Source organism: Kogia breviceps, chromosome 1 (assembly GCF_026419965.1).
Source record: "Kogia breviceps isolate mKogBre1 chromosome 1, mKogBre1 haplotype 1, whole genome shotgun sequence".
Taxonomy (NCBI): Eukaryota; Metazoa; Chordata; class Mammalia; order Artiodactyla; family Physeteridae; genus Kogia; species Kogia breviceps.
This window is the reverse complement of record NC_081310.1, coordinates 32,030,834-32,055,000: the sequence shown is the minus strand read 5'-3', so window position 1 is coordinate 32,055,000 and position 24,167 is coordinate 32,030,834. Positions and strand designations below refer to the sequence as shown.

Below are 24,167 nucleotides of genomic sequence, written 5' to 3'. Positions count from 1 at the left end.
CTTTTTTTAAAAATATTTTATTCTATTATGGTTTATTATAGAATACTGAATATAATTCTCTGTGCTATACAGTAGGCTTTGTTTATCTATTCTACATAGAAAAGCTTACATCTGCTAACCCTACTTATATCTGGACTAGCTTGGTTTCTACAGTGTTCTGTGGACATATTGAGAAGTTCATATTTTGTCCCTGAGGAGCGTGATGTAATAGAAGGACATTCTGGTCAAGATGTCCAAGAAGCCATATGAGCTATGATACCCGAGCTTAGATAAGAAGATGGGATCAGAGCTAGGAGCTCTCTGACACTTGGTCATGAGCATAGAGATGGTAATGGGTTGTCACAAGAATAACTGAATCCCTGGGGCAGATAGAGAGAAAGCTTATTGCTGGGAAGTTCCAAGAGAAAGGGCAGCCAGTGAAGAAGACATAGAATGAGAAGCTGGAGAAGTCAACACAGAGCACAGATGGCAGGCCCTGCTCCTTCTGAGCACTTCTCAGCATGACCTCTGCTCTCCTCACACACCCTTGTCACACTTTAACACAAAATCAGAACACCTTGAAATCAGTCTTATTGTCATGGCCAATGGACATGCATATTTTTAGGTCATAGCATCTCCATCTTTTGTACTCCTGACACAAGTGCTATCTGTGAAATAGGTACTAAGCAAATATTTCTTTTGGCTTAGCTCAGCTGGGTGGAGTTCTATTGAACAAGAACTATGGAACAGGACAGTTGTCCATCTCTAGAATGTATTTGATAAAGACAGATGACTAGTTCCCTATTGTGTGACTTTCCACCTGCAGAAATCTCTCTGGTCCAGCTGGATAGCATGAGCCTGTCCCACCAGATGCTGGTGAGATGTGCAGCCATCGTTGGCCTGACCTTCACTACGGAACTGTTGTTTGAGATTCTCCCTTGTTGGAACATGAAGATGATGATCAATGCCCTGGCAACCCTCGTGGAATCCAACGTCTTTGATTGTTTCCGGAATGGCAGGGAGCTCCGAATAGCCCTAAAACAGAACACAGCCTCGTTTGAGGTGAATTATCGCTCCCTCTCTCTGCAACCACCCTCTGAAAGAATGGGTAAGTAGAGCCCGGAAGTGACCCATATTTCCTTCAGTTTAAGGCACATCTTGATAAAAGAACTGATCTGTATTTTGTAGCAGGGGCTGACTTGTTGCCCACTGCCTTTCTGTCCTCTCTAGTCCATGGCAAACAGGAAGAGCTCCGTGAGCTGGAAAGTGAGGTGATTGAGTGCCACATAATTCGATTCTGTAGCCCGATGATGCAGAAAACAGCCTATGAGCTGTGGCTGAAAGACCAGAAGAAAGCCATGCACTTGAAATGTGCACGTTTTCTGGAAGAAAATGCCCACAGGTGTGACCACTGTCGAAGTGGAGACTTCGTCCCCTTTCACCACTTTGCAGTGGACATCCGGCTCAACACTTTGGACTTGGATACCATTAGGAAGATGGCTAAGTCCCATGGATTTCAAAGTAAACTTTCTTCGTTCCTAATTAGTCCTAACTATTCCTGGGGAACGTGGAGACAAGACCTAGAAGAAGTGGGTCTGGACCATGAGGATTTCAAGTCCTCTGCAGGCTCGGGCACCACAAATGATGAGACGTGAGCAGCGTAGGTCAGCAGGGCAGGAAGTTGGGGAGTATACATGTAGCTGAGTTGGCAGAACCAATCTCACTGTGAGACTGTCAGGGAGGATTTGGGGGTAAGGACTCTGGCAAAATGGGGTGTGACCAGAGCTCAAATTAAAATGTCCAAAGGAATAAAACAGACCCAGCTTCATTCACACCAAGGGATGGAATCCAAGGAGGGTAGCGGGTAGGGAGCAGGGTCTAACATGAAGTGGGGGGAAGAGCAAGATCCAAGAGGTAGTGGTGTTCCTCTGGCAGATAAAATGTTGTTGCTCCATCTACTTTGAAACAAGGTTCCAGTGGAAAAAAATGTATGAGTGGGAGAGAATTAGCCAGGACTAAGCATGCCAGGGCCCCCAGAAAAGAGGGCTTGGGTTTATGACAGGGATTCAAGACCACCTGAGATGCAAGTAAGAAAGTTACAAACTGGTAGCACAAACTGGCCACATGATCTGGGAAAACGTAGTAAGGATTCAAGGGGCATAAGGGCCCAGAGACTCAGTTACTGCAGGCACGATGGATGTCAGACTTAGGGCAGCAATGCCAACTCCAGCCCTCTTTCGGGGGTGGCCAGGGAACACCCGGTGGACTTCCTGCCCTAGTCACAGGGCCTCCATGATTATAACTAAATCTGGTCAGGAAAATAGGCTACACATAGAGGACTCCTATCTTATAAGTATATGAAAAATTAGGAAAGAATGTATGTAAAGTGCCCAGCACATAGTAGGTACAAAATAAATATTTATTCTCATTCATTCTCTATTTTACCTGCATTCTCATTTCATTCTCTTATCAACCCTTCAAGGTGGAGGGTTATTTTCATTTTATAGATAAGAAAATTGATGTTCTGGAAGATTAAATAACTTGCCCGATGCCACAGAGCAAGTAATAGACTTTATTCAATCCCAGGTCAGTCTAATTCCTGAGTTCATGCTCTGCCATTACACTTGAGCTTCCCAAAGCACAGGACTGGATTTTAGGTAATACTGGCCAAGGAGACTGGAAGAGGTTCATAGATATAGCATTAGGTATGAATCAGAGAGTGAGGAAGGTGATTCTTTTGCAATACTTGATCAGGAAGAAAGCAGCTTTGTCCTGTGATTTAAGCCTATCATTGACTCTGCACTAACACTTGCCAATCTCTCCTTTTAAAAAAAGAGAAATCAGGCTTTAAGTTCAGAGCCTTAGAGTCCTATATATATAGAGAGAGTCTGTACATGAAGGTTTCAAGTCTCTGAGGGCGTGGGCACAAAGATAATGAGATTCAGCAGTAGTCTCATCCCACTGGGGCAGGAAGATGTCAGAGAGATGGACATGTAGATGAGCCTAGTGTTTATTACTAGTATTTACTACATTTCCCCTCATGCAGTATATTATTTCCAAAATTGGAAATGTGTTATTATTATTATACTATTAGTGGTATACATGTAATATGATGTTGAAATTGAAATTTGTACCAAGCACCAAGATACAATGGATGTTGAAATCCAAAGCAAGGTAAATAGATGGATGTACAGACTCTATAAAGGAAATAGCTGAGAATCATTTATAATATTGGATCCTTCATCCACATTCAGGACATAAAAATGAGGAATAGTGTGGAGAGGGCCAGGATTTGTGGAGAGATTTGGCAAGAACTGAGGAGGTACTGTGTACCTTCCTCAAGTGGGTTGCTTCCTTTATCACCTCAGTGCTAGGAAGATGTCTTCCTTGGAATTAGTTAGATGACACAGAAGACCTCACATCTAATGAGGCCAGAGTAGCCTATGGCTGCACGAGGATCAACCTGCCCTCCCAGAGTTTGGGAAAGGATGTGTGAGGGTTTCCTATAAATCGTATATAACTCACCTGGGAGAAAAAGCCAGGCTGGCATCAGTTTAAGTTTTTCCCAAGAGTACCCCTAGGAGTGTGAGAAGACCCCTAGTAGTGGGCTGCTAGAATAAAACAGGCACCAAGAGGGCAGGCGATGGAGAGCTGAAGAGGATGCATGACTGGATCAAGGGAGCTTCAGTGAAGGATCCCAACACAGGGCCATAGTCAAAGCACCAATGAAAGCATTAATGGGAGAGAGTCAACTGACAGAGATAAGAGAAAAGGGAAATAATACAGTAAGTCCGCTACATACGAACCTTCAAGTTGCGAACTTTCAAAGATGTGAACGTGTGTTTGCATGTCCAGTCATGTAAGTTAGTTCATGTGTCTGGCTTACATTGTCATGTGTGCATCCTCTACAAGTGGTGGTGCTTTAGTGTACTTTACTGTACAGTACTGTATAGAGTACAGTAGTACAGTATCTTTATTACAAGCCCAGGGTGTCCAGAAGCAAGCATAAAAGCAGCAGTGATGTAGCTGGTACTACTGTACTTCTCAAGGTACTGTACTGTAAGATTAAAAATGCTTTACTTTTGTGTTTGTTTTTAATGTATTATTTGTGTGAAAAGTATTATAAACCTATTATAGTACAGTACTATACAGATGACTGTGTTAGTTGGGTACCAAGGCTAACCTTGTTGGACTTATGAACAAATTGGACTTGATGAACGTGTTCTTAGAACAGAACTCATTCGTATGTAGAGGACTTACTGTATTCCAGACTCTGTGGGATCAGTGAGTCTTATTTTATATATACATTATATATATAAATAAACAAAATATATATAAACTACATATATTATATATGTATGTTTTAATTATTTATTTGGTGAGGGTAAAATCAGCTGGCAGCTAGCAGACAGGTTAGCCTGAGTAGTTCATTGGTCTTAAGCAGGCTGGCTAGGGCCACTAAAGGAAACAACTCCAGTTATTTCAGGTTCTCCAATGTTCCTTAACCGTTTCACTCTGGAGCATATGTTACCAGATATCTCTGAGTCATATCTACTGATGTCCTTTCAACAGAACCTACACCTGAGTGAGGCCAGGGCTTGACTATTTCCCTTATAATTTTTCACCTATTTAAAAGTATCAACTAGACATCTTTAAATAAAGACATTTTTTATATTTCCTGAAAGTTTTACCATAAAAGCAATAGTCCCATGACCTACTGCCCTGCATATGTATCTTCAATATTTCTTCCCAGGGGCAAACATTTTTAACGTAGCTGTTCCCTCTAGTCATTACTTCCATATACTAAGTGGTATGTTAATGCTGCTTTTTAAAAAAATCAAATTTGACATCATCTGTTTTAGTCTTGCTATGGTAGGTAAGGATTTAACACTATTACACCACTCCTGGGCACCTCTCCTCCAATATTGTTATAGAACTGTCATTAGATAAATCAATCAAGTATTTACATTATTAAGACTATTAAAATGCTGTCCATTAGAGAACTAAGTAGTAATATACTGTGAATAGATTTCTCTTTTTTTACATTTTTAAATTTAATTTAATTTATTTTTTATACAGCATGTTCTTATTAGTCATCAATTTTATACACATCAGTGTATACATGTCAATCCCAATCGTCCAATTCATCACACCACCATCCCCACCCACCTGCGGCTTTCCCCCGTTGGTGTCCATACGTTTGTTCTTTACATCTGTGTCTCAACTTCTGCCCTGAAAACTGGTTCAGTGGTACCATTTTTCTAGGTTCCACATATATGCGTTAATATACGATATTTGTTTTTCTCTTTCTGACTTACTTCACTCTGTATGACAGTCTCTAGATCCATCCACGTCTCAACAAATGACTCAATTTCATTCCTTTTTATGGCTGAGTAATATTCCATTGTATATATGTACCACATCTTCTTTATCCATTCATCTGTCGATGGGCATTTAGGTTGCTTCCATGACCTGGCTATTGTAAATAGTGCTGCAGTGAACATTGGGATGCATGTGTCTTTTTTGAATTATGGTTTTCTCTGGGTGGGTATATGCCCAGTAGTGGGGTTGCTGGGTCATATGGTAGTTCTATTTTTAGTTTTCTAAGGAACCTCCATACTGTTCTCCATAGTGGCTGTATCAATTTACATTCCCACCAACAGTGCAACAGGGTTCCCTTTTCTCCACACCCTCTCCAGCACTTGTTGTTTGTAGATTTTCGGATGATGCCCATTCTAACTGGTGTGAGATGATACCTCATTGTAGTTTTGATTTGCATTTCTCTAATAATTAGTGATGTTGAGCAGCTTTTCATGTGCTTCTTGGCCATCTGTATGTCTTCTTTGGAGAAATGTCTATTTTTGTCTTCTGCCCATTTTTGGATTGGGTTGTTTGTTTCTTTAATATTGAGCTGCATGAGCTGTTTATATATTTTGGAGATTAATCCTTTGTCCACTGATTCATTTGAAAATATTTTCTCCCATTCTGAGGGTTGTCTTTTCGTGTTGTTTATGGTTTCCTTTGCTGTGCAAAAGCTTTGAAGTTTCATTAGGTCCCATTTGTTTATTTGGGGTTTTATTTCCATTACTCTAGGAGGTGGATCAAAAAATATCTTGCTGTGATTTATGTCAAAGAGTGTTCTTCCTATGTTTTCCTCTATGTGTTTTAGAGTGTCTGGTCTTACATTTAGGTCTCTAAACCATTTTGAGTTTATTTTTGTGTATGGTGTTAGGGAGTGTTCTAATTTCATTCTTTTACATGTAGCTGTCCAGTTTTCCCAGCACCACTTATTGAAGAGACTGTCTTTTCTCCATTGCATATCCTTCCTTACTTTGTCATAAATTATTTGACCATAGGTGTGTGGGTTTATCTCTGGGATTTCTACCTTGTTCCATTAATCTATGTTTCTGTTTTTGTGCCAGTACCATATTGTCCTGATGACTGTAGCTTTGTAGTATAGTCTGAAGTCAAGGAGTCTGATTCCTCCCGCTCCGTTTTTTTCCCTCAAGACTGCTTTGGCTATTTGGGGTCTTTTGTGTTTCCATACAAATTTTAAGAGTTTTTGTTCTAATTCCATAACAAATGCCATTGGTAATTTGATAGGGATTGCATTGACTCTGTAGATTGCTTTGGGTAGTATACTCATTTTCACAATATTGATTCTTCCAATCCAAGAACATGGTATGTCTCTCCATCTGTTGGCATCATCTTTAATTTCTTTCATCAGTGGCTTATATTTTTCAGCATACAGATCTTTTGTCTCCCTAGGTAGGTTTATTCCTAGGTACTGTATTCTTTTTGTTGCAATGGTAAATGGGAGTGTTTCCTTAATTTCTCTTTCAGATTTTTTCATCATTAGTTTATAGGAATGCAAGAGATTTCTGGGCATTAATTTTGTATCCTGCAACTTTACCAAATTCATTGGTTAGCTCTAGTAGTTTTCTGGTGACATTTTTAGGATTCTCTATGTATAGTATCATGTCATCTGCAAACAGTGACAGTTTTACTTCTTGTTTTCCAATTTGTATTCCTTTTATTTCTTTTCCCTCTCTGATTGCCATGGCTAGGACTTCCAAAACTATGTTGAATAATAGTGGTAAGAGTGGACAGCCTTGCCTTGTTCCTGATCTTAGAGGAAATGCTTTTAGTTTTTCACCATTGAGAATGATGTTTGCTGTGGGTTTGTCGTATATGGCCTTTATTATGTTGAGGTAGGTTCCCTCTATGCCCACTTTCTGGAGAGATTTTATCATAAATGGGTGTTGAATTTTGTCAAAAGCTTCTTCTGCATCTATTGAGATGATCATATGGTTTTTATCCTTCAGTTTGTTAATATGGTATATCACAATGATTGATTTGCATATATTGAAGAATCCTTGCATCCCTGGGATAAACCCCACTTGATCATGGTGTATGATCCTTTTATTGTGTTGTTGGATTCTGTCTGCTAGTATTTTGTTGAGGATTTTTGCATCTATATTCATCAGTGATATTGGTCTGTAATTTTCTTTTTTTGTAGTATCTTTGTCTGGTTTTGGTATCAGGGTGATGGTGGCCTCATAGAATGAGTTTGGGAGTGTTCTTTCCTCAGCAATTTTTTGGAAGAGTTTGAGAAGGATGGGTGTTAGCTCTTCTCTAAATGTTTGATAGAATTCACCTGTGAAGCCCTCTGGTCCTGGACTTTTGTTTGTTGGAAGATTTTTAATCACAGTTTCAATTTCATTCCTTGTGATTGGTCTGTTCATATTTTCTGTGTCTTCCTGGTTCAGTCTTGGAAGGTTATACCTTTGTAAGAATTTGTCCATTTCTTCCAGGTTGTCCATTTTATTGGCATAGAGTGGCTTGTAGTAGTCTCTTAGGATGCTTTGTATTTCTGTGGTGTCTGTTGTAACTTCTCCCTTTTCGTTTCTAATTTTATTGATTTGAGTCCTCTCCCTCTTTCTTTTTTTTTTTTTTTTTTGTGGTAGGCGGGCCTCTCACTGTTGTGGCCTCTCCCGTTGCAGAGCACAGGCTCCGGATGCACAGGCTCAGCAGCCATGGCTAACGGGCCCAGCTGCTCCGCGGTATGTGGGATCTTCCCGGACCGGGGCACGAACCCGTGTCCCCTGCATCAGCAGGCGGATTCTCAACCACTGCGCCACCAGGGAAGCCCCTCTCCCTCTTTCTTGATGAGTCTGGCTACTGGTTTATCAGTTTTGTTTATCTTCTCAAAAAAACAGCTTTTAGTTTTATTGATCTTGACTATTGTTTTCTTTGTTTCTATTCCATTTATTTCTCCTCTGACCTTTATGATTTCTTTCCTTCTGCTAACTTTGGGTTTTGTTTGTTCTTCTTTCTCTAGTCCCTTTAGGTGTAAGGTTAGATTGTTTATTTGAGATTTTTCTTGTTTCTTGAGGTAGGCTTGTATAGCTATAAACTTTCCTCTTAGAACTGCTTTTGCTGCATCCCATACATTTTGGATCATCGTGTTTTCATTGTCTTTTGTCTCTAGGTATTTTTTTATTTCCTTTTTGATTTCTTCAGTGATCTCTTGGTTATTTAGTAATGTATTGTTTAGCCTCCATGTGTTTGTGTTTTTTATGTTTTTTTCCCTGTAATTCATTTCTAATCTCATAGCATTGTGGTCAGAAAAGATGCTTGATATGATTTCAATTTTCTTAAATTTACTGAGGCTTGATTTGTGACCCAAGTTGTGATCTATCCTAGATAATGTTCTGTGGGCACTTGAGAAGAAAGTTTAATCTGCTGTTTTGGGATGGAATGTCCTATAAATATCAATTAAATGTATCTGGTCTATTGTGTCATTTAAAGCTTCTGTTTCCTTATTTATTTTCATTTTGGATGATCTTTCCATTAGTGTAAGTGAGGTGTTAAAGTCCCCCACTATTATTGTGTTACTATAGATTTCCTCTTTTATAGCTATTAGCAGTTGCCTTATGTATTGAGGTGCTCCTATGTTGGGTGGATATGTATTTATAATTGTTATATCTTCTTCTTGGATTGATCCCTTGATCATTATGTAGTGTCCTTCCTTGTCTCTTGTAACATTCTTTATTTTAAAGTCTATTTTATCTGATAGGAGTATTGGTACTCCAACTTTTTTGATTTCCATTGGCATGGAATATCTTTTTCCATCCCCTCACTTTCAGTCTGTATGTGTCCTTAGGTCTGAATTGGGTCTCTTGTAGGTAGCATATATATGGGTCTTGTTTTTATATCCATTCAGCAAGCCTGTGTCTTTTGGTTGGAGCATTTAATCCATTCACGTTTAAGGTAATTATCGATATGTATGTTCCTATGACCATTTTCTTAATTGTTTTGGGTTTGTTTTTGTAGGTCCTTTTCTTCTCTTGTGTTTCCCACTTAGAGAAGTTTCTTTAGCATTTGTTGTAGCGCTGGTTTGGTGTTGTTAACTTCTCTTAGCTTTTGCTTGTCTGTAAAGCTTTTGATTTCTTCATCGAATCTGAATGAGATCCTTGCCAGGTAGAGTTATCTTGGTTGTAGGTTCTTTCCTTTCATCACTTTAAGTATGTCATCCCACTCCCTTCTGGCTTGTAGAGTTTCTGCTGAGAAATCAGCTGTTAACCTTATGGGAGTTCCCTTGTATGTTATTTTTCATTTTTCCTTTGCTGCTTTCAATAATTTTTCTTTGTCTTTAATTTTTGCCAAATTGATTACTATGTGTCTTAGTGTGTTTCTCCTTGGGTTTATCCTGTATGGGACTCGCTGCACTTCCTGGACTTGGGTGGCTATTTCCTTTCCCATGTTAGGGAAGTTTTCGACTATAATCTCTTCAAATATTTTCTCAGGTCCTTTCTCTCTCTCTTCTCCTTCTGGGACCCCTATAATGTGAATGTTGTTGCATTTAATGTTGTCCCAGAGGTCTCTTAGGCTGTCTTCATTTCTTTTCATTCTTTTTTCTTTATTCTGTTCCACAGCAATGAATTCCACTTTTCTGTCTTCAGGGTCATTTATCCGTTCTTCTGCCTCAGTTATTCTGCTTTTGATTCCTTCTAGTTTAGTTTTCATTTCAGTTATTGTACTGTTCATCTCTGTTTGTTTGTGCTTTAATTCTTCTAGGTCTTTGTCATACATTTCTTGCATCTTCTCGATTTTTGCCTCCATTCTTTTTCTGAGGTCCTGGATCATCTTCATTATCATTATTCTGAATTGTTTTTCTGGAAGGTTGCCTATCTCCACTTCATTTAGTTGTTTTTCTGGGGTTTTATCTTGCTCTTTCATCTGGTACATAGCCCTCTGCCTTTTCATCTTGTCTATCTTTCTGTGAATGTGGGTTTTTTCCCACAAGCTGCAGGATTGTAGTTCTTCTTGCTTCCGCTGTCTGCCTTCTGGTGGATGAGGCTATCTAAGAGGGTTGTGTAAGTTTCCTGATGGGAGGGACTGATGGTGGGTAGAGCTGACTGTTGCTGTGGTGAGCAGAGCTCAGTAAAACTTTAATCCACTTGACTGCTGATGGGTGGGGCTGGGTTCCCTCCCTATTGGTTTTTTGGCCTGAGGCAACCCAACACTGGAGCCTACCTGGGCTCTTTGGTGGGACTAATGACAGACTCTGGGAGGGCTCACGCCAAGGAGTACTTCCCAGAACTTCTGCCACCAGTGTCCCTGTCCCCACAGTGAGCCACAACCCCCACCCCACCCCCCCCCACCTCTGCAGGAGACCCGCCAGCAGTAGCAGGTAGGTATGGTTCAGTCTCCTGTGGGGTCACTACTCCTTCCCCTGGGTCCCGATGCTCACACTACTTTGTGTGTGCCCTCCAAGAGTGGGGTCTCTGTTTCCCCAAATCCTGTCAAAGTCCTGCAATCAAATCCCGCTAGGCTTCAGAGTCTGATCTCTAGGAATTCCTCCTGCCTTTGCTGGACCCCCAGGTTGGGAAGCCTGACGTGGGGCTCAGAACCTTCACTCCAGTGGGTGGACTTCTGTGGTATAAGTGTTCTCCAGTCTGTGAGTTGCCCACCCAGCAGTTATGGGATTTGATTTTACTGTCATTGCACCCCTCCTACCATCTCATTATGGCTTCTCCTTTGTCTTTGGATGTGGGGTATCTTTTTTGGTGAGTTCCAGTGTCTTCCTGTTGATGATTGTCCAGCAACTAATTGTGATTCTGGTGTTCTCACAAGAGGGAGTGAGAGCATGTCCTTCTACTCCACCATCTTGGTTCCTCTTCGTGAATAAATTTCTTAACAGAAGTTTATTTTTCCTAGAGTTTCTAGGAAACTTTTTTTTTGCAATGTCTTCTTTATAATATCTTGCTTCAATCTTGGCTGGACAGTCTGTCCATTACCCCTGAATCTCCCAAAGTGTGAGGTGTGCTTTTTTTATATATAATTATTTTTATTTTATTTTATTTTTTTTGGCTGCATTGGGTCTTTGTTGCTGCGTGCAGGCCTTCTCTAGTTGCGGCGAGTGGGTCTACTCTTTGTTGCAGTGCACTGGTTTCTCATTGTGGTGGCTTCTCTTGTTGCAGAGCACGGGCTCTAGAGCACAGGCTCAGTAGTTGTGGCTCACGGGCTTAGTTGCTGTGCAGCATGTGGGAATTTCCTGGACCAGGGCTCAAACCCGTGTCCCCTGCATTGGCAGGCAGATTCTTAACCACTGTGCCACCAGGGAAGTCCATGAGGTATGCTTTTAAGAAATGCTGGAGAAGGACATATCATAAGAGGTTCAAGAACACAGCATTAGCTATGAATCAGATAGTGAGGAAGTTGATTACCTTTTCAATTCTCTATCAATCCTCCTGTCCTTCCTAAAAACTTACTTTCTGACTCTTGATCCATTTCAAGGATCGACAGCCCATGGGCTCCCTCCTGGGCTCTTTTGTTCTACTTGCTCCACCTAATTCTTCAGGGAGCACTCCTTTGATTTCTTGATCTTCTTGATATGTGCTGAAATCTATTTAATGTTTCATTTACTCATTCAGCAAATATTTATTGGGTTTCTGATATATGTCAGACAGTGCTCTAGGCACCTTAGATGCATCAGGGAACAAAACAGCATTCTATTGGGAAGGAGCAGACAATGGAGAGAAAACATTAACAAAGGAGTAAATTCTGTAGTACGTATAAGTGATCCCAAGGAGAAAACCAGAAAAGAATGTTGGGTAGGGCAAGGGAGATTAGGAGTGCAGAGTCATTAGGGTAGCCCTCAGTGAAAGGTAAGATTCATGGAAAGGCAAAGGAAGTGAGGGATTTTATTGTATGGATGGCTGGGGAAGAGCATTCAGGTAGAGGGGAGGGCCAGAGTAATGGCCCTAAGATAGGAATTGACCCCTTCCATTCTGTATATTGTGAGTTTATGCTTTTAAAAATTATTTTATTCTTGTTTTAATGGGGTAAAGTGTGCTAGACCTGGAGGTCAGGAGATAAATAAAAGAGGTCAGTTTTTCATCTTGAACTTGAAGTCTTATTTCTGAGTCTTTGAAACCACAAATGAGCAAGTACTATCTTTGCTTTTCCCCTTTCTTCTGAGAACCTACAAGCATGTCGTATATTTCTTTTCTTTTGATTTTTACAGATCCTCTTTGAAGTAGGGGACTTTTAATATATTTCCTTCATAAACAAAGAAAATTGAGACCTAAAAATAATATGATTCACCCAAGGGGTAAATGATATGACAAAAATCATATCTTATATATCCTGACTTTATTTGCTTTATTTAGCCAATATTGCTTTTTGCTGCAACTCATTCTTTCACTATTACAATTTGAAACATAAAACAAAACATATAGGATGTTGAAGAAGGAATAGCATTTTATTTTTAATCATTGATTTTTTTTTTCCAAAAAACACGCATTTATTGAGTATCTATTATGTGTCAGGCAGTGATCTAGGCATTGGGGATATAGTGGTGAAAATGGCAGACGTGTCTATTCTCACATATTGAATTTTAATGGAGGCTGATAGACAATAAACAAATTAATTAATAGAAGCATCGGGGGGACTTGGAGGCCCTGAGAAATATTCTGAATTGTATTCCAAATGGATTAGAACACATTAGAGAAGTATTGATTAGAATTAGTATTGGCTGCATATAACAAGGACCCAGCTAGAGTGGCTTAAATTTATCATTAAAGTTCCTAAATGTATTTCTCTCTATGTAAAATGCTTGTCTCATCACTGGGACTGGTATGGAGGCTTCATGATCATCAAAGATCCATGGTTCAAAATGGTAGCTGGAGTTCCAGCCATCATGTTCACATTTAACACTAGAAGGAGGAGAAAAGAAACCAAAATATGAAAGGGATGCCCCTTCCTTTTTCAGTAGTTTTCTGGAATTCTTCCTACCCAATACTCCCCTTATATCTCAAGGACCAATACAATACAATACGTCACATGGCTATATATCCAGTTTCAAGGGAGCTGGGAAAATGTAGCTTCCCCAAGTAAAATTGTGTTCTATTACTAAGGAGAAAAGGGACAATGGAAGTTGAGATAGGAAACAAGCAGTTTCTGCCACTGAGATCTGAATCATTTTTTTAAAATTATTGTTTCATTTATTTATTTTTGGCTGCATTGGGTCTTCATTGCTGTGTGCAAGCTTTTTTTTTTTTTTTTTTTTGTCTCTAGTTGTGGCGAGCGGGGGCTGCTCTTCATTGTAGTGCGTGGGCTTCTCATTGCAGTGACTGCTCTCATTGCGGTGGCTTCTCTCGTTGTGGAGCATGGAGTCTAGAGCTCAGGCTCAGTAGTTGTGACACATGGGCTTAGTTGCTCTACGGCATGTGGGATCTTCCCAGACCAGGGCTCGAACCCGTGTCCCCTGCATTGGCAGGTGGATTCTTAATCACTGTGCCACCAGGGAAGTCCTGAATCATGTTTTTAAAAGCATACTCTGCCTTCTTTATAGAAAACAGATTGAAGAGGATAGGAATAGGAGGGAGATCAGTTTTTCACACTTGTCTAGATGAAATTTGGTGATGGACTAGGGTGGTGCTGTAGAGAAGATTGACAGAAGAAGATGGATTCAGATATGTATTGGAGTAGACATAAGGGGACTTTCTGATGGACTGAATGGAGATAAGGGTGAGGGGAAAAAAAGAATCAAGGACATCGTCTAGGTTTTTGCCTTGAGGAGATGAATATGGCAGTGATGCCTTGAGAAATGAATACAGCAGTGATGCTTACTAAGACAGGCGAAACGTTGGTGGATATAGGTTTGTGGAAAAGAGATTCAAGAGTTCTGTTTAGATCATTTTAATTTTGCAATTAGGCATCCACGTGGTAGCTGCCAAGGAGACACTTGGATGTATGAGTCAGTAGGTAAGGGTTGATGTCAGGTCTTAAAGATGTAAAACCAAAAGTCATTGTCATATGGGTAGAATTTAAAGTCATGGGCAGGTGAAATTATCTAGGGAGAAATTTGGTTGGAGAAAGGAGCCCACAGTCAAACTGAGGCTTACCAAAATTTGGAACATTGATAGAGGAGTAGGAGCCAGCAAAGTGAGCAGCCAATGAGGGAGGGAAACAAGGGGATGGGTGTTATGAAAGCCGGTGAAAAAAAGGGAGTGGTCAATTGTCGTAAATGCTGCCAAGAGGTGTAATAAGATTCAGACAAAGATATAACCTTTGGATTTGGCAACTTGGTTGTCACTGGTAACCCTGACAAGAAAGTTTTAGAGGAATAGGAGGATAAAGGCATAATTCAATTTATTCAGCCTCTAGTCACTAGAGATAAACTAGACAGCAGACTAGGAGAGGTGGGCAAATTAATCCTTATACAGTGTGATAAAGGATGATGATAGAGGTCTGCATGGGGTCAATGGGCACACACAAGTTGGGGCACTAATTCTATGGGGCAAGGGCACAGAAAGCTTTCAGAAGAAGGTGATAAGTATCAATAGATGCTGAAACTGGATTTTATAAATTAAAAGATCTGTGGAGTAATGCATTCACCTTAGAGTCAGGAGACTTCCATCACAAACAGATATATGATCTGAGGCAAGTCCCTTGCCCTCTTTAGGATTCTTCCTTCTCCCTGAATGGAGAAGTAGCTAGATTTCAACAATCCTCATTTGTTTTCTGTTTTAAGATCATTATGGAATTTTCTAACCTACTGAAGTCTAGATAGACTGAAGGTTTTAAATTCAAGGCTCTCAGCCCTTAAGTTAGCCCTTTGGGGTATTCCATTAATTGTCTGTATTTCTCCATTAGAAGCTGACATCGCTTTATTCAGCATCATTAATTCATAGTTTGAATTACTGAAAGGTAAATTAGTTAGGATAATGTTATCATCTAAAACAAACCCCAACATTTCAGTGGGTTAATACCGTCGAATGACAGTGTTTTTCTGCCCAGGTAATGATCCAATGAGAATGTTGTCAAATAACCTTGAACACAGTCAGTCAGGGACCCAGCCTCCCTGACTATGTCATAGATTTGCTATCCCTTAGATCCCCACAGTTAATTTGTTTTCCTGTGGAAAGAGAAGGTGGTGAAGATATCTAACCATCTCAATTCAGAGGTGACATATATTACTTCTGATGGACTCCCATTTTTCAAACTAAACACATGTCTTCACTTAAGATGCACTGGGGACTGGAAAATGTAGGTCTTGGCTGGGCAACAACCAAGGAAGGGGTCATGGAAGGGGAACAGGAAGCTACACAGGACACCAGACATCTCTGCCACATGAACCTTTCAATGACCCATACAACTCACTTGTTTGTTTATTTTCCAGCTGAAGAAGAGATCACTTTTTCCAGAACAGAGACTTCTAAGAGATCTGAAATATTTTCTGAAAATCTCAGGTACAGGCTTCTATAATTGTTTAGGAGGTAGAGCATGAACAACTGGCATTAAATTCAGAACACTGTTAGAATCATTTGTCTGGTCAGTACTCTGGGTCTTTTAGGCACAAATCAGAGCGTGTGTGTGGTGAGTTTGGTCAGTAGTTACGTAATGGAGCAGGAACCTATGGGCCCTTCCCAGGACAGACCCCCTCCCCCATATCCTCTGCTGTAGCTCCTCTTTGGGGTTTTTTTGTTTTGTTTTGTTTTAAATATTTATTTACATATTTCTTTGCGCTGAGTCTTAGTTATGGCAGGCGGGCTTCTCAGTTGTGGCATGCGGGATCTTTCATTGCGGCAAGCAGGCTCTTCGTTGTGGTGTGAGGGCTTCTCTCTAGCTGTGGCACACAGGCTCCAGAGCACATGGGCTCAGTAGTTGCAGCATATAGGCTCCTTAGTTGTGACAGATGGGCTCCTTAGTTGTGGCTCACCAGCTCCTTAGTTGCGGCATGCATGCGTGTGGGATCTAGCTTCCTGGCCAGGGATCGGAACTGGACCCCCTGCATTAAGAGTGCAGAGTCTTAACCACTGTGCCACCAGGGAAGTCCGCGTAACTCCTCTTTGAAGTGCGGAGATAATAGTATCTGATGCACACTTCCTGAGTTGTTTTACACATGCTAAAACCACCACCAAATGGAAGAAATCTACAGTAGATTTTCTTGCCTTGCTCTTTTATTTGATTTTGAAGATATCTTCATATCAAACACTATACTATATCTACAAATTATTACTCCTATTTATTTCTGCATTTGGACAGTTCTGAAGAAATACGAGAAAAGATCTTGAGTTTCTTTGACATCATTATATCAAAGATGAGGACATCTGAGAATGACATCATCCCTCTGGAATCTTGCCAGTGTGAGGAAATCCTAGAGATTGTCATCATGCCTCTGGCTCACCATTTTCTGGCTTTGGGAGAAAACAACAAAGCCTTATATTACTTCCTAGAACTTGCATCTGCTTATCTCATCTTGGGTGATAGTTATATGGTAAGCTGTTTCTGCCCAGATCCCCTCCACCTTTGAGACAGACCTACAGCCCACAGGACCAGAAAGAAAGCTCTAGTGTTTTTTTTTTATTATTATTATTACTTCATGTTCTTGATTCTGAGCAGCACCCCCTTCTTTGAAAATCAAATTGCTCAGAAAGGAAATGACCTGAGATTGTGAAAGTCAGAACAAACCACAACTACCATTATACATCATTTAAAATACTGCCGTCATTAGAAACTTGCTATGAATTGTCTACCTACATGGGACCCTGGTTTCAACTCTTCAGTTTCAGTAGAGTCTTCCTCAGTAATGTCCCAGCCACATTTGCTCTCTGTCTTCCCCAAATATCTGTCAGCACAAATACCTGTAGGTCTCTGAATAAGCACAAATCTAGTTTTAGTCTTGTGATCCCTGAAGGGGCTCACTCACTTTGGTCTTCATGTAACTTGTGCTAAATTATCATACATACCTTTAGGCCACCAAAGCCCTAGTGAATATTTCTCTAGGGTAATTGTAAATAACCTTCCAGGGCAATATGCCCTTAGAAATGTGGGGATTTGATACATATAATGAAATAAAAGAGTTCATTGTTAAGTAAGTTGGGAAGCGCTAAGCTGAATAAAGCTAAATAGATTTCTGTACTACAGATATTTCAGGGTCTTAATATGCTAAGATCCATAGAAATCTCCCAGAGGGTTGGGCTAGGACTGGGACATATTTTTCCTCTCAAACTTATTTGACCTTAGATCACTTTTCATAGAGCAGCTGGCTGACTAAGCTTCCACGAACTCACTTGAGGAAATGCCTTTCTGGGCAGAGCCTCCCAGGCCCGAGTAGCCATGGCTGCCACCCTTTATGTCTGCACTTGTGGACTGTTTCAGATTTTACAGTTGTGGCCTAATTAAAGTGCACACCTTAGATTTATATAAAATTTTAAAATTAAACGATTAAAAATGTCAGTAAGCTGTGGTTCTCTCAAATATTTATGAACAAAAGGCTCCTGTGCATATTTTATACACATATGTGAAGAAGGCAGTGATGTGGCCAGTGAGTACCAGGAAGAGAAGGTTTAGGGAGCCTTGGGGGCTAACTTGCTAAACCTGTGCTCACCCTCATCTCATTATCCAGGGAGTGATGAGTGTTCAGGAAAACAATGATTGGAAGCAGAGCGCCAGTGCAAGGTCCCAAAATGTGCCATTTGCTTCCCTGTCTCCCAGCAAAGAAACCTTGTCTCCCTCTTTCTGCATCCAACACATATGCCTTAGGCTGCATGAGACTTGGGGACAGTGCCTCACCTTATTTTACTCTTCAAGTCTGACCTTGCTTTGGTGTTTACAAGTGCCAAAACGCTCTTCACGGTATCATAGGACGTTGAAGATGAAGGGAGGAAGGTTGCTCAGGGCCTTACCTTCCTCTTTCACTTCCCAATGATGGCCCTGGCAAAAGAAATGGGAGGGGTTCATAACTCATTCCAAAAGTAGAGGCTGGCTCGTCATAGATGTGAGGATGGTCTCAGGAGCCATGAGTTCACTGTTGGAAATAGGGAGGTTGGCGATGGAATTACTCAAAGAGGGAAATTGCCCTGGGGAAAACTTCAGGTAAGGTGACTTACATGACCACATGAGGAAAGGAGGAGGTTTCTAGATTCATCCTCTAGAATGAGAGATTCAGTGGATCAAGAGGGACATGAAGATGACCCATATCTTCAGCAGGAACTTTCCCCACCCTTTCTGTCTAGAGTTTGAAGGATTCTGATCAGGAGCTGAAGGAAGAGATGGAGGTGGGGGCTGGGTGGTCCTGCTTCTCTTCCTTCAGTAGAGTCTGGGGCAATGGCCCCTCTGTGGTCCCGACCCCTGATGACTCAATACCTTCTATGCCTTGTGCTGGTTGCAGGCTTACATATATTTGAATGAGGGAGAGAGGTTGCTGAAAATTCTCAAGAAGGAAAAATCTTGGAGTAAGACTTTTGAGTGGACTACCTTTTTTACCCTCAAAGGTCAGGTAAGAAACAATTAGAAATGTGATTAATCTGTTCTTTTTCACTGGGGCTTTACGTAGAAGGAGTAATAGACGTCATTCCTATACCTTCTACATCCTCCTCCCATCCTCTGCCACAGATCTTTCCCAAGACTCCAGAACCCCCAGGCCCCGGGCCTCAAACCTCCTCACCATCACTTGTCTGCAGCAAGATCTTCTTTAGCCTCTCGGTTGACAGCTTTAAGAAATGTTTTTCTAACAACCTCCCCAAATGGACAGGAATAGGTAAACATATTCTCAGAGGTAGATGATGAACAATGAAGATGCAAAGTCCTAGTCATTCAACCATCCTTCCACAGATACATCCAAGAAACATTTCAGATTGTGCCAGGCACTGGGAGATTTTGTTCCTGGGCCTTAAATGACCTTTTCTGGATAAGATTCCTTAACTAAGTATTTTTGGAACATACCAACCAAGCCTAGAATCACTGCTTTTCTTTTCCTTTCTTCCCCTTTCTTCTCCTTGTAGGTCTGTTTCAACATGGGCCAGATGGTGCTTGCCAGGAAAATGCTAAGGAAGGCCTTGAAGCTCCTTAATCGAATCTTTCCTTACAACTTAATCTCCTTGTTTCTCCAGATTCATGTTGAAAAAAACAGACACTTTCATTTTGTGAATCAGAATCAGCAGGCCCAAGAGAGCTCACCTCCAGGGTAAGGAAGGAGCTGGGGAGAGCTGGGTGTCTCATCTCACTCCCCAGAGGAGAGAGACCTACACATAGTCCAACAGTTAGCCCCCAAAGCCTGGGCCTCTAGTGGGCGCAAGGAGTCCTGGTGGCTCCCTGGTGTGGGAGGGGATGAGTGGGAGCGGGGCTCCCAGGCCAGGGCTGGGTTGCCTCAGAACAACTTAACAGGCAGCTTTTGCCAACGAGAGTTCAGGTGACAAAACCTTAAGGGAGCCCTTTGCAAGGTGAGCTCCAGTACCCCTCCCCACTCATCTTACCCACGAACCCCTCTGGCCATCCATGTTCCAATGGGAATCTGCACCGCCTGTTCCTAGAGCCTCAGTCACAAGTCCTCTTCCAATTCAATGCTAAAACCCTGGGTATTGTTCCTGCCCCAAAGGTCAGGACCCAAAGGTCCTGAAGACATCTGCCAAAAGACAAAACAGCCCACCCATTTTTGTAACTCTATATAGATACATGGGTTACATGGGGTATCCATCGGTCAAGATTATACCATTAAGATATGTACAGGGGGGCTTCCCTGGTGGTGCAGTGGTTGAGAGTCCGCCTGCCGATGCAGGGGTCGCGGGTTCGTGCCCCGGTCCGGGAAGATGCCACGTGCCGCGGAGCAGCTAGGCCCGTGAGCCATGGCCGCTGAGCCTGCGCGTCTGGAGCCTGTGCTCCGCAACGGGAGAGGCCACAACAGTGAGAGGCCCGCGTACCGCAAAAAAAAAAAAAAAAAAAAAAAAAAAAAAAAAAGATATGTACATTTCAATGTATGTGAATTTTATCTATAAAAGAACTATAAAAAATAATGAGGTGTGGTAGAAGGAAACAGTGAGTAGAAGGACAGATGTAATAAGAATGTTGATAGTTGCTGAAGCTGGATACTGGGTACATGTGGCTCATTATATTTTTCTGTTTTACTGTGTGTGCATGTTTGAAATTTTCCACAATAAAAGTTTTAAAAATGTATTCCACCTCCCTAGCAACTCATACCAAGAGAGATGCCACCTAGCTGGGGATCTGGAGAGCTGGCAGTAGATCTCTTCCATCTTGGGAGAGGCCAGCTGCAATATGCCCACAGGTTCTGCCCGAGATACAAGTATCTATTTCTATGGGCAAATTGCTGCAATTCTTTGGCAACCCCACCAAAACACTGCCTTCCCCAGTTTCCTGAAAGTGTTCCCTTGACTATGGGGGAGGCTGGGATGGAAAAGAGGTGCAGCTGAGCTCCTTTGCAGGCTGGGGACAGGCTCCTGAGAATCTAAGCCTGCTGCCTCAGGAGACACCAGGAGGGGGAGGGGGGGGGAGAAGTTCAGCAGAGATCTCTCGGAGAGGTAAGAGAGAATTGGAGTTTGGGTCACACAGAGGGTTGCCAGATGAAATAAAGGATGCCTAGTTGAATTTAAAGTTCAGATCAATAATAAATGATTTTTTTTAGTATACCTTATTATATCACACAAGATATTTAGGACATATGCATTCTAAAAGAATTGTTTTGAAATTCAGATTTAACTTGGCATCCCATATTTTCATTCCCCAAATCTGACAAGCCTAATGTACAGCCACATTTTGTAAAAGGAATAAGAAGTACCTGCACAAGAGGAGAAGGTGAAAAAGTGATGATCAGGAAGAAACTACAGAACAATTGGCTTAAGATGCTGTCCAGTCAAAAGGTTCTCATCTCAAAAATAAGGACATTAAGAAACAATATTTAATGTCAGAATTTCTACAGCTGCGTGAACTCCCTATGTTATAAGGAATTTTACCTTCTCCATGTTTCCTTAGAAACTTTAAAAAATAATTTCCACAACAGAATGAATGTCATCAATGTCTAAACTGAAAGTACCTGGAATTCTTCTTTAAGAATCTCTAGGATATCTTCCTTTCTTCTCATCTTTATTTCAAATCTGCTTTTTGATAGTTATTTCTAGTTATATTTTGTTTTCTTGGCTTTGTTATATTACTAATATTGCAGCTAGTTTAGGATCCTTTTTGTTTGTTTGTTTGTTTTTTGCGGTACTCGGGCCTCTCACGTGTCCCCTGCATCGGCAGGCGGGTTCTCAACCACTGCGCCACCAGGGAAGCCCTAGCTATGTGACTTTGACTTAATTACTTAACCTGTCTGAGTCTCACCTTCAGCTCATGTAAAATGGGGTTAATTATTCCTTCCTTTCTTATGGGGTTGTCATCAGTCTCAAATGCGATAAAATGATATAAATGTGCTTTTAAAATAATTTCATTTAAATGACAATGAACTGACAGGGGACAGGTGAGTTACATCAATTACCTTAATTAATCATCACAAAGTAGGTATTATGGTCCCCATTGTCCGGTGGAAAAATTGTGCTTCATAAAGATTCATGTACAACAAGGTCCTACTGTATAGCAGGAGGAACTATATTCAATATCCTGTGATAAACCATAATGGAAAAGAATATTTTTTAAAACTAATGTATCAATATACATATGTATGAGGGAATCACTTTGCTATACAGCAGAAATTAACACAACATTGTAAATCAACTGTGTCAATAAACTGAAAAAAAAAATTAACGTGCATGTTAATTTCCACGTAAAGGAAACAGGCGTCAAACTCAAGTCTGTTTTGACCCCCAAGCCAGTAGTGAGGACTCTGCCCCTGCGCTTCCCTCAAGCATGCTGGTGACGATAGCTTCTTCTTATGTCCCATGTGTGTACTTTATCTAATAGGAAGAAGAGGCTGGCGCAACTTTACCAGCAAACCACTTGCTTCTCCTTACTGTGGCGGATCTACAGCTTAAATTATTTTTTTCACTACAAGTATTATTGCCACCTGGCAGCTCTGATGCAAGTGAATACTGCCCTGGAAACTCAAGATGATTTCCAGGTAGGGTATTTTTGTAGCTGCTTTTTATGTTTCTGAATCTAATTTGGAGAGAAAAGCCTAGTGAAAGCCAATCAAAATTCAAAATCATGAAGATTTAATAAAAACCTTCCAGACTAGATTGTTCCGCTGAGGGTAGCAATTGTCAAACATTTTGGTCCCAGGATCCCCTTATACTCCTAATAATTGCCTCAAATAGCTTTTTATATGGGTTTATATATTTATATTTTTTATATGGGATCATATATATTTATGGGGTATATCTATTGATACTGTCATATAAGAAACAAAAACTGAGATACTTTAAAAATATTTTTGAGAGAAAATAAACCCATGACATATGAACATAATTAACATTTTCATTGAAAAAAAACTCTATTTCCCCAAACAAAATATTTTGTGAGAAGAATGGCGTGTATTACATTTTTGCAAATACCTTAATGTCTGACTTCACAGAAGACAGCTAGATTCTCAATCTGCTTCTACTTTCACTTCCTTGTAATGTCCCATAACTCTCCCTTGGAAAACTCCACATTGTACTTGTAAGAGAATGAGGGTGAAAAAGGAAAATATAAAAGGATAATTCTTTTAAAAAGATAAAATCATTCCCTGGCGGTCCAGAGGTTAGGACTCCGTGCTCTCACTGCCGAGGGACCGGGTTCAATCTCTGGTCAGGGAACTAAAATCCCACAAGCTGCGCAGCATGGCCAAAAAAAGTAAAAGTAGAAGAACACGCATCAAAGATATTATTGAGCTCATTAAAGTTAGTGAGAGAACTAGTAAGATGTTACAGCTGGTTCCCAGGAGAATTTAATTTATGAATGTATACAAAACTGGTCTAGTCACAGGGCAAGAATAGAATCACTTGTATTCCACCGAACATTTCTACTTCTATGAAAAAGAATCATTTACATTATTACCAGTTTCCCAAAGGCAGTGAAAGGCAGAGGTAACCTTGATGAGTGAGCTAGACAGGACACCCACTGAATTTTTTTTGTTTTGGCCCATTTCAAGTTCTTTCACTGTTTTTCCTGAAAAACTGCTACACACAAAACAAATGGTCCATAAAACATTCTCCCTTCTTTCTGAAGGTTTTACCATGCATTGTTATCATTAACCAGTCTTTTGCTATTAAACTTAAATGGCCAGTTGAAACAAACAGTTCTAAGACTGTTCTTCCACCACTGATTAAGACTGGGGTGGCAGGTATTGGGGATAATATTCATTTAGCCTTCTGAGCTTTCTGGGCAGACTTGGTGACCTTGCCAACCCCAGCTGCTTTCTTGTCCACCGCTTTGATGACACCCACAGCAACCATCTGTCATGTCATGAACAGCAAAACGGCCCAGAGGAAGACAGTCAGAGAAGCTCTTAACACACATGGGTTTGCCAGGAACCATATCAACAATGACAGCATCACCAGATTGAGGAGTTGTTTAAAGAGTAACCAACTTCTCTTCGATCTCCCAGTTAAGTTTAGAACTAGTCCTTAACATTTCTTTTGAAAGCAAACCAAACCAAACCAACCTTCCTTTATTGTTAAACAACAAAAGCAATACATGCTTGTTATAACAATAAATTAAACATCACAGAAATGCATAAAGTAAAAAGTCCCTCAAATCTCTACTCCAACTGCAACAAATAGGTAACTGCTTTTCACAGTTAACCTATTTGGTAGTTTGGAATGAATCCTTCCAGGCTTTTGGGTATGCAGTCATATATCCACACATATAAGCTATTGCTTTTATTTTTCACAAAAATTAAAATTCTTATATTTTGTTTAAGGACCCTGTGTGGGCAAAAGGGGCCATTGAGCTTGTCCTGGAAC

General features: G+C 40.7%; 1 protein-coding gene across 4 annotated transcripts in view; it reads left to right on the top strand.

The window, feature by feature from the left end:
• Positions 1 to 24,167, top strand: part of ADCY10 (adenylate cyclase 10) — a 93,428-nt gene that overhangs the window by 51,261 nt on the left and 18,000 nt on the right. For 2 of the 4 annotated variants that reach the window (XM_059073630.2, XM_067030115.1), the window contains 7 exons: positions 806 to 1,087; positions 1,210 to 1,500; positions 15,671 to 15,740; positions 16,537 to 16,768; positions 18,665 to 18,772; positions 19,278 to 19,459; positions 22,186 to 22,342. In XM_059073630.2, coding sequence (XP_058929613.2) covers positions 806 to 1,087; positions 1,210 to 1,500; positions 15,671 to 15,740; positions 16,537 to 16,768; positions 18,665 to 18,772; positions 19,278 to 19,459; positions 22,186 to 22,342 — 1,322 coding nt within the window. The remainder of the gene's footprint in view (positions 1 to 805; positions 1,088 to 1,209; positions 1,501 to 15,670; positions 15,741 to 16,536; positions 16,769 to 18,664; positions 18,773 to 19,277; positions 19,460 to 22,185; positions 22,343 to 24,167) is intronic. The other 2 variants (XM_067030128.1, XM_067030121.1) reach the window with 2 other exon arrangements.